The sequence below is a fragment of the Opisthocomus hoazin genome, chromosome 5 (assembly GCF_030867145.1).
Source record: "Opisthocomus hoazin isolate bOpiHoa1 chromosome 5, bOpiHoa1.hap1, whole genome shotgun sequence".
NCBI classification, from domain to species: Eukaryota; Metazoa; Chordata; class Aves; order Opisthocomiformes; family Opisthocomidae; genus Opisthocomus; species Opisthocomus hoazin.
In genome coordinates, this window is record NC_134418.1 from 16,932,328 (window position 1) to 16,943,058 (window position 10,731).

The 10,731-nt window shown below is 45.0% G+C and overlaps 1 protein-coding gene across 5 annotated transcripts in view; it reads right to left on the reverse strand.

The window, feature by feature from the left end:
- The window catches only part of BOD1L1 (biorientation of chromosomes in cell division 1 like 1), a 38,308-nt gene extending 30,226 nt beyond the window's left edge, over window positions 1–8,082 (reverse strand). For all 5 annotated transcript variants that reach the window (XR_012763968.1, XM_075420545.1, XM_075420546.1 and 2 more), the window contains exons 1-8: window positions 7,876–8,082; window positions 7,339–7,463; window positions 5,840–6,030; window positions 3,970–4,590; window positions 3,338–3,487; window positions 1,787–1,956; window positions 584–707; window positions 76–220 (exon numbers count right to left, since the gene is read on the reverse strand). Coding sequence is in view for 4 of the 5 variants with exons in the window: in XM_075420545.1 (XP_075276660.1) it covers window positions 76–220; window positions 584–707; window positions 1,787–1,956; window positions 3,338–3,487; window positions 3,970–4,590; window positions 5,840–6,030; window positions 7,339–7,463; window positions 7,876–8,082 (1,733 nt within the window). In the remaining variant the exon portion in view is untranslated. The remainder of the gene's footprint in view (window positions 1–75; window positions 221–583; window positions 708–1,786; window positions 1,957–3,337; window positions 3,488–3,969; window positions 4,591–5,839; window positions 6,031–7,338; window positions 7,464–7,875) is intronic.
- Window positions 8,083–10,731: the final 2,649 nt, after the last annotated feature.

Here is a 10,731-nt window from a genome sequence, read left to right on the forward strand (position 1 = left end):
GTTGAAGAGAACCTTTTCCATCTGCAAAAATAAATATTCAAAAAGTTCATTCCTTTTGAGAAAACACATGAATACCTTGAATCTCTTTTTCTTTTTCTGCTCAAGGCTACTTTTTTCTCTAAAAATTTCTGTTCTTTAAGCACATCCTTAATGCTGGTACCAGTAGCTTTTGACTCAACACTTCTTGATGAAGGTTCTTCTAAGTTCAGGCTACTTTTTCCTAAAATAATACACAAATGGTGAAATACATAAGCACGTAACTATACTACCGTTTCACCTATAAATGTGACTGACAGCAGTACAGAGCACTAATGTATAGCAGAGAATACCAGTGCATATAGGCATTCATTGCATTTAAGCAATGTAATGATATATGAAAGGATATATGAAAAAATGAAGATATAGAATTTTGCATTAATAATTTGCATTATACATTTTTCTGTTACATCACTGTTGAAATGTTGGGTTTTTAAGAGAAATGACTAGAAACCTATTATCAATATTTTAAGTTGAATGTTTTTTTTCCAGAGAGAGTGAGCAAGCAAGAGCAGGGTGGCAGGGGCTAATGTTATACTTCTCATACCTTTGGCATTTTGACTTCCAGTTTTTAGTGATTTTGTTTTTTCTGCAGCCTTCTGTTTACGTTTTTCTTCAAGTCTCTCTCTGTTAATTTGTCTTCTGAGGAGTCTCTCTTCTTTTTCTTTGGCCTGGAGATACAAAAACAAGGAAAGCAATTAATTCCTCATTAGGTCAAAGAGTATTCTTTGACTGCAAGTGTATGTCTATAACCCACAGAAAACAGAACATTGTAGCTTGAAACAAACTAAAAAATAAATAGCCCTTAGAAATCATTACATATAAGTTAATGGAATCCTCTAACACCTCCGTGAAGTGAAACGAGCTGAGTTCCAGAGTTTCACTGCTGCTTAATACCGCGGACTGAGGCTATGAGACAGTCTCAAAGACCATATATTATTTTCTATTTTATATATTTATAACATATATAATAAATATACATAGTGTATATATATTAAAGATAAGTAACAACAAACCCCCCATATATTTAGCCAAAGGAAAAACATCTAAAAGAACTGCTGCTCCCTCTTCTGTGTGCTGATCCTCCTTCCACAGAACATAGTGAACATGGTGAAATCTCTCTTTCACTCTCAACGACTGCAGCCACGCTACAAACTACCGATTTCATGGACAGCAAGAACTACATTTGTAAAGAGATAATGTAATGTAGCCTGCAGTAGCCAACACAAGCTTGAACTACACAAAATGCCACTGAACGCAGGCTGCAGGTAGATACAGGCTACTTTTTCCACCTCAATCGTCATTATATAAATTAAATCTACTGAAGACCAGGTTTTTCATAAATGCAGCAGTTCTTACTCTCCCTATCAAATCACTCAGTTGAGAAAGAATCCACCTATTGCTGTGATTCTGTGAAGACACTGCATGTAATTAGCAAATCCCCTGTCAACACATAAAGACTGTTCACTTTAGAGTGGGGAAAGAGATGGAAAAGTGTGTCATTGCTTTCACCACCAGAAACCTTCAAACTATAACCAGCAGAACGCTTCGCTGGAGAGCGGATCATGCAATATTGGAGGAAGTCTGAAGGAGGGGCAGTTGTAACAAGACACAGAAAAAAAGGAAAAACAAATCAAAGTGAGAAGACAGAAGACTCTCCCTCACAAACCACCACCAAATAAGAAGTGGAATTTCCGTGCTGAAAAGTTTACGGAACCAGAATGCAAGCAGTAACAAAATCCACACTTACAATGGACTGACGGCGCTGCTCTACAGTTCGTTCATCATCAGAATCACTGAAGTATTTGGAGTACAAGAAAGGCTTGCGAACATAAGCATGACGAACTGGCTTGGCTTTCCCATCACTCAGCTCATTAGCATGAGGCTTTGTCTTACTTTGACTGTTTTTCTCCTCTTCATCTGAAGAAAGGTTTGTGAAGTGTAGAGATATATTGATAAATTAGGGCAGTGCTTTCAGAGTAACTTTTGAGGAGGCAAAGCTAGTCAAAATGTAGTAACAATTATTTATTGCAAAACCATCAAGAGTTAAAAAAATTAAACCCTTTAGCAGCAAAATATCACTAGACCATGAAAACCTGAAAGGTATATTCATGTGTTCGTTCACACTGCTCAGCCAAAAAATTGCAACAGACAAACCCCAGAATAAACTGTGGTACAACAATTGGGCTTATCCTCTTGCCTCTAATCACGCTGTCTTTTTACATACAGTATTTAGTAGTTAACACCGTGTAAGAAGTCAGAATATATTTTCTGCTATGTATTAAATTAAGCTTTTTCCCTATAAAAAAAATGTACAGTATTTGAATATATAAAAACTAGATAGGCTTACTGAAATATACACACAAAATACACCGTTATTTATACTCATGTTAAGTATTAGTCAAGTAAAAATAAATAAATCTATTTCAGTTTCATCAGGATTATTAGAAATACAGCAAAACCAGTTGTGCTCCATATTGTACAAATTATTTCTATCCCTGAAACATATGCAAGGCTTGATTTCACGTCACAAATATTTAGTCATAACTGAACACAATCTGTCACGTTTAAAGGTAATACCAAAGCCAGAGAATATGCAAGTAATTCAGTGCTTCTAAATAATATTCTTCAAACAAAAAAGACAAGCTCACAGCATACTAGAGATAACTCATTCAGCTACTAAGACACTCTGTGTTATGAAGGGGAAAGTATTACTAACTGCAAAAGCCACATACCCACAGAAATCAGAGTCTGAGGTCTGTTCTAGACAAGGAGAACACAAAAAGGCAAACCAGTCAGTGAAAAGATTTGGTGTTTCCAAACTCTTTAAGCTAGATCTATTCCCGTTCCTTCTACCGTGGCCAGGTAGAATTTGGAAATTCCTGCAGTTCTAAAGCTCTACAACCAACCTGGTCTGCAGTGTCAGCTACAACTACTACCCTGGGGTCACAAACAAAGCACTCCAATGTTATATAAAATTCATCGCAGAAAGGAGGGGAAAAAAATCCCCACAGGAGAATGACATACCCATCACTGTTAAGTGTTTTTGTCGCCTATGAAATACTGTGGTACAAGTAAGATTTACAATGCTTAGAATACATCCGGCTATTAAAAAAAACAAACACTCAAAGTATGTCCACTACTCGTCTTAACTGCACAAATACTATCCATTCCATATTCAAACTCTTTCTCATAAATAAGTACAATAAAACATACCGCAAAACCTCAAATTTATGATACAATGCACTCAACAAAAGCGTTGCATATTCTTCCTTGCTACTTAACAATCTAATTATTTTACCATCTGATGTGATCTCCCCCTCCTCAGTACTGTCAGAAATTACAGGCTCCTCTTCACTCTCCTCTTCAAAGGAAGAAAGGTCACTGGTATGGACAGAGCTGACAGTGATGTCACTGAGTACATCCATATCTGAATCTATTGATGTATTTTCTTGCAAAGGAAAAAATAGAAAGGGTTGTAATGCAGCACACTGTATTTGAGAAACTTATCTTACCAAAACAGTGATTTTGCCACTGAAAACAAAATTATGTTAAGAACAAGGAAAAAAAAAAAAGTTTGTAACACCTTAATGAAATGTTATTAGGCTAACTCTGGTCTACTGAAAAAAAAAAAAAAAAGTGTCCCCGAGGTACAACCAGAAACTTTAAATGCAGACTGGAATCATTGACAGAACTTGCCAGAGTAAGGCAGATGACCAATCACACATCTGAGAAATCAAAGCTCGTCTGATTCCTAACACAAGTACCTCATTTAAGGGAGATGAGCCAAGACCTAGCTGTGGCTAGGCTAGACAAGTTTGCCAGAACTAGCAGAGAACCTACATTTCCAATACTCTTCTGATTCAATTCCTCAATACACTTAAAAAAACCCCATTATCCCTATTTTAAGGAAGAGCACTGCCCACACCATACCTTCTTTAGTTTCTTTAGTGCTTTCAGCTGTTTTATGTTTATTGCTGTTTTTTTCTGGAACTAACTGTTTCACTGGTTCCGACTCTCTTGCTTGCTTTTCTTCTTTTGACTTTGTAGTATCATCACTTTTCTTTGAATGGTCAGACTTCTTGTCAAGTTTTTCCTTCTTCTCTTTTCTTCTTTCACCTTTTTCACTGCTGTCTGGTTTCTTGTCACATTTATCTAATAATTTACTCTTTTGATCTTCACTTTCCTGTTGAATTTCTTTACTTGTAAAAGTCAAATTATTAGTATCCTTTCCTGAATTTTTTATTTCTTCCCTTTGGCAGGGAAGCTCATTTAAATCTTCACACTTTGCAAATGTTTCAGCCCCTTCTCCAGAAGGATCACAAATTGCTTTCTCTCTGTCCAGCAAGTCCTCCGCATTTCTCTCTCTATCAGCACTACCATCCACACTCTGTTGAGATGAGAGTCTTTTTGCAACTCTGTCATTGTTCTTGGGATTTGAGTTTTCTGTTGAAGTCCTGGCAGCACTCGCTTCTTGGTTAAGAGAAGTTATTGTTTCCAAAATGGACATTGCATCACTAGCTACATTGCCACTAGGAGCTGTGGCAGAGACACCTTGAACAGCAAGAAAGAAAATAGTTTTACTTCATCTTAGTTTCTGTAATTCTGGTCGGATAGAATGTTAAGCAAGAAAAGGAAAAAGAATAATTACTCTTTTCCAAATTAGGAAAATTAATTAAAAGGTTTGACTAATTTTGCATTTAGAGATTTTGGGTAAAAAAAACACACACAAAAAACTCCCAAGAAGTTGCATTCCAGCAGCAATTGTGATCTGATTACCGGAGATTCATTTTGCTCTGTGACATACTGCTGTTCCTGAGATCAGTTAAAGAAAGCAGGGGTTGTCTATAGGAAGGATTTTCTGAACACAATCCTTGTTCAACTTTAGCCCCACCCCAAGTGGGACCATGACTCTGGAGAAGCACAATACAAAATACCACAGCAGAAAGTCTGTATTTCACACCTCACGTATCTCCATAAACGACACGGAAAACAGAGTCAGTATATTGATCCCATAACAACAGGACCATCAGAAATACCATATCACTTTCCCATCCTCTTAGAAGCAGCTCTGAAGATCGATGAGAAAGGGTTAATTGGACTAGAACTAAGAGCTGCAGCTGGCTTGTTAACCCACTAACTTTAAAGGAAATGGGCCTCACAGGAAAAGGGCTAGGATTTAAATAAAGGGTCTGGTTACAAATAGATGGACTGCTGCAGAGTCTCTGAGGAATGGAAAGAACGGACAATCACCTGCAGGAGTGTTTAGAAGTTGATATCAGGCAACATAAATGAAAACCATAAAGAAAAAGTGCTGTGTTTATAAACAAACTGAAGACTGGCTGATTTCCAGCAGAACTTCAGGTCCTGAGAGGACCTCAGCCATTCAAATACTACTGCACACAGCAACTACATTAAGACAGGTAACTATCTCATAAGTGATTTTTTTCCCTATCTATCAATGCATAAAAAAACCTGAATCTTTTTTCTCTTACAGCTATGTCTTATCTGATCCTACAACACTTAAAGGGCTAAAACCTGAAACCAATTTTGTTCCCCACAGTAAACCGATCCTTTGTAATTTCAAGCAGAAGTGACAGAGTGACATGGTGGTACACGGCGACATCTCTCTTGCCTTCTACCTTACATACAGTAAGAGACAAGTATTATGGTACGCTGCCTGGAGCTCACCTTGTAAATACTGACGCTAACAATTCTGTGGTAGCACCAAACCTAGCCAATGTTTTCTCTTTCACGAAATCAAACTTTTGTTAATAGACTGCTCAGAGAAATGGTAAAATACCTTGTACTGTAACAGAAGCATCTGTTTTCTCCTCACTTGGAGCTGTACTGGGCCCTGCCTCCTCTTTGTGATTCAATGTGGCTAAAAATTCATGGACAGCTTTTTCCACCTGAGGTCTGAAAGTGTGGTTGATCTTTGGGTCCACAACCTGAGAAATAATTCTGTCAATTCCAGATTCCAACATTCCAGACCTGCAACAAATTTATACAAATACTTAATGAAAAAAATGATTCTTCAAAAACACCTTCACAAATCATGCTCATTTAGATGCGACGCAAACACTTCTAAGAACCTCCAATGAAGCACCAACATTTTCTGAGCATCACTACAGCTATGTATTTAGCCAGCTCTCTGTATTGCTACAGCTCTCTATGCCTTATGAACTAAGAAAAAAAATGCTACAGAACCAAAGCAATCCAACTGCATGGAACTAACACAACACACAGCCTGTTGTTATGTCGTTACTGGTTATGCCTACAAGTATTACCTAACCGTAAAAGTGACACTTGTAGAAAAAACTGAAAAGAAACCTGATGTTATCAATCCTCATGGTATAAAACAGATGAATTACAGAAGGCATGTAAGGGACAAATGACGACTAGACTAGTTGTCACCACAACTTACTTTGTGCCCAATACAGTGTGACACCTCAGAGTTCTCCAGCTTTATAAAGCACCCTTCATTTTCAGTAAAATCAAATAAATGGCAATAGAAAGCTTTGAATCCATGTTCTCTCTAGGAGGCCGGTAACCTTTCATGGAACATATGTTGCCTCTTGTTCTCATTGCTTCTTTAAGAACTAAAACACCCCCAAGCAGCAACTGCTCCCCTCCCCCCCAAACAAAACAGCTCCTCCGTACCAGTTATCAACGGTACTGCTACAGCATACCTGAGTACGTTTGTTCCAAAATCCAGAACCCCTTGCTTGACCCAAACTCACGCTACTTCGAAGAAATTTCCTAAAACGTTTCTTATGACTCTAAGTTTTGAAAAGAAAAACTAGAGGAACCCTCATGAAATAATGGAACATCAGATAAGCTTTTGACATCTTTTTGATGTAACAGTGGTTCTGAAAAATCTCTTCTCCATTTAGCTAGATGTACATCCAGTTTTTTGTTTGGTGAATTTAGCTTTGTACTCCACAGAGCTTAGTTTGTCACATCCTTTCAATTTTCCTTATCTCAAAACTTTGCAATAAGACCAATTTTATTAGCGTCTCCCTTAAATGAAACAGTAAAAGTGGACTTCCGGTAGGGCGCTACATCCCACGTCAGAAACCAGCCTTCCACCCCTGCAATCGACTTGGATCAGACAAAATAGTATTTGCAGTCTGACTAATGCTGATGGCGAGTTGATATTTGAAATAACACCACGCTTTAAATGCTAAAAAAAGAAAAGCTTCTTCAGAAGTTTCTCTGAAGAAAGCAGACATTTCACAATCGACCCAGAGCCTCTGACACCTGTCGCTCAAGCGGAGAAACCCCAGAGCTGTCACTTACTTGAGAACCTGCTGCCTGATGTTGTTTCTCAGCTGGTTCTTGTTGAGGTGAGGACTCCAGGTATGAGTCGCCAAATGATTGGAAACGAAGTTGTCGACGCGCTGTCTCAAGTTCTGGTAGGCAGGCTAGAAAGCAACAAGAGAGAGGTCGCTGGGGAGGATTTGGACAAGCGCTCGTCCTCCCGGAGGCCGGGCTGGCAGCGCCAGGAGCCCCGCCGGACCCCCGCCGGGTGGGGTGGGGGGGACGGAGCCGCCGCCGCTGCTCCCGCTCCCCCCTCGAAGGCGCCCACGGAACCAGGCGCGTTCGTGCCGCGCTCTCCCCCAGCCCCAGGAACAGGGGGCTCCGGCTCTGCCCCCGCGACCGCCAAGGAGAGCCCCGGGGCCGCGGGCCGGGCCCCGCCGGCCGCTCCCCGCCACCCTCGGGCCGGGCCCCGCCGCTCTCGGCGCGGCCCGGCCTGCCCCCGCCGTGCCGGAGCTCGGGGAGAGGCGCGGGACCCTCCACCACCCCCCCGGCCCCGAGGCGCCGGCCCGCCCCCACCTTGGTGTCCACATCGGCCAGGCAGTCGCGGCGGAACTGGTCGAAGAGCCCCTGGCTCTTGAGGTGGCTGACAATCATGGAGACCAGCTCGGGCTCGGCCGCGCCGCCCCCCGCGGCAGCCCCGGCCCCCGGCAGCGGCGGCGGCTGCTGAGGGGGAGGCGGCGGGGGCGGCGGCGGCGGGGGCTGCGGCTGGGGGTTGCTGGCCATGGGGGCGGCGGGGCGGCGCGGCCTGCGCGGGGCGCGGCTGCCGGCTCTCCCGGCCGGGCCCCGGGACGGCGCTTGTTACCGAGCAGCGGCCGCGGCAGCGCTGACCCCGGAAGCGAAAGGGAACGGAGGGAGGAAGCGGCGGGCGCTGGGGAGGGAAGCAGGGACGCCGCCGCCGAGAGCGGCGCCATCGGCGCGAGGCGAGCGCGGGCGGAGCCGCGCGCAGGAGCCGCAGGCGCTTTAAGGGGACGGAGGGGGGCGGAGCTGCTCGCGGCCCGTTCCAGTGGGGCCCCGATCCGGCGGCAGGGCGGGAGGGGACGGCGGGGGGGGAGGTTGGCGGCCGCCGCGACCCTCAGCCCCCGCCCGCCTCCGCCGGCAGCCCCCCCCGCGCCGCGCGGCCCCGGCTGGGCGCTGCGGGCAGCGCGAAGGCGCCCACCGCCCACGACCGACCGGCCGCCCACCCGGTGCCGCCGCCGCCGCCCTCCCCAGCGGTGCCCCCGCCGCTCCGCCCCGCCGCGCCCCTTCGTGCGCCGGCCGCCATCATGTTGGAGGCAGCGCCTGGCGCTTCCTCCCTGAGGCGGGAGGGCGGGGCCGGGGCGGAGCCTCCGGCCGAGGGGCGGAGCCGGGCGCAGGGCGGGGCCGCGGGCTGCAGCGGCTGCGTGCGGCGGAGGCGGGGCGGGCGCGGTGAGGGGGTGGGCGGTCTGTCTGCCCCCGAGGGCGGCCGGGGGATGCTGCTGGCTGCGGACGGAGCGTTCTCTCCCTCACTCCCTCCCTCCCTCCTTCCTTTCTTGCTTCCTCCCGCCTCCCGCCAGCCCGCTGCTGCTTCTGCCGCCGCCGCGAGGGTAGCTGAAGGCTTAGGGCATCTGTCTCGTGCTCCCTCAGGCGCTCTGGGCCCGCGGGAGGCCTGGGTGAGGCAGCTGGGTGATGGCGTGTGAAGCACTCGGGGTGAACGTTGTCTCCTTGAGATTTCGGTGCGTGTTCTCAGGCTGTCTCTTGTTCGCGGCTTACTTTGTCACGCCTTCCTTAATTTTGCTCTGTGTTACGGTCACGAGTATGTAATACGCTGTATACAAGTCTTGTCAGGGCTCTGATGGCACTTGTCGCTCTTCTGAGTATCCGCTATTTCTGTCACTCCTCTGCTTCCATGGTCTTTGAAACCGGATTCGGTGCAGGCTGCTGGCTGGCGATTCCCGGGCTGGCCTGTTAGGGCTAAGCCAGGACTCCAGAGGCAGTACGCAAATAAAATCTGGAAATACATTATTTTCATTATAGTTGCAACAATAATGAGGGACAGTAATGTCCTGCTGAGGGACAGCGCTGCCTCACTGGTGATGGTTTGGCTCCCCTGTCTCTTCTGCCTAGACGGCTGAGCTCCTGGCCTGACCAGGGTGGGTAAGGGTGAAAGGAAGTACAAAAATGTACTTAAAAGTATAGAGTGGTTGGCTTAGAGCAAAAGAAAATGGACTTGGCAGTAATAGTGTTGGTTACACAAATTTTTGTGGCGTAATGAGTGGAGGTCTAACAAATGTTAGAAAGTGTGCAGGTGATCATTAAAAATCAGTTTGATTGTAAAGGGAAGAGCGTCGGGATTGTTATTGCAGACATAAAAGCAGGTTAGAAGTGTAAAGCTTGCCTCTAGTTTTCCTACTGTAAACTAAGGACTCCTGGACTATTTAGAACGCCACAGAAGGAAACAAATCTGACAGGTATTTCAGAGTATTGTGAGATTTTTATCTCTGGATACTGGAGTAATCTAAAAAATCTGGCATCTATTTGTGTAGTTTTGTATTTTCTACACGGACCCGCAGAAGGGTTAAAGCACCGGTGTTTAAGAGGGGTGGGGAATCTGCAGCTCGGAGCCTGGTACAGCCCCTGCTGGTATATCCAAGTGTATGTTCTACTGAGCCTGTTACATCTCTTCTCAATAAAAAAAAGAAGTTTCTTCACTGCTGTCTGAAGAGCATATAGCTGTATAGCAAGAAAGGACAGAAGTGATGGGTGTCATTTCAGTAAATGCATCTACTCATTTGAGAACTAGTGTGACTTGCTGTGATTATGAACAGAAATTTCAGACTTTACTGGGAAGTTAACATTTTCAGATTTTTGTGTTAGGAAAAGCAACTGAGACTTCCTGGGGTTTTTTTAGTGTTTTGATCGGGGGAGCTTGGCCCGCCCTCTGCCCCCCCCCCCCCCCCCCCCCCCCAATCAAGGGTGGTGGAGAAAATGGGAAAAGTAATTCTTTATTTTAACAGCAAAAGCAAGATACCTGCCTCACAGAATGGTGTACCATCCACATGCAAGATGTCACAGACAGCCTGGAATATCTGTGGCCTTTGTCTCAGACTGTGTCAATGAGTGCGTTGTGAAGGGAACACACTAGGAATCTGTTAATGGGGTTCAGGAATTTAAGGGCTATCAAGGATCAGTTATGCCCAGTAGTCTGCAAGTATTGCAATGAGCAGTCCGTACTCCAGTTGATTCAACAGCTGAATATGAAAGATTGTTCTGTGCTCTGAATTATGTACTATCCTATGTTTTGTGCAACTTACTGAGTGTTGCAGGCTCGTCGGATATCTTATTTATCAAATAAGATATCTTTATCCACAATACTGGCAGAAAATCACTTTTTTGTTGTCTGGGTTCGGTTGTGCA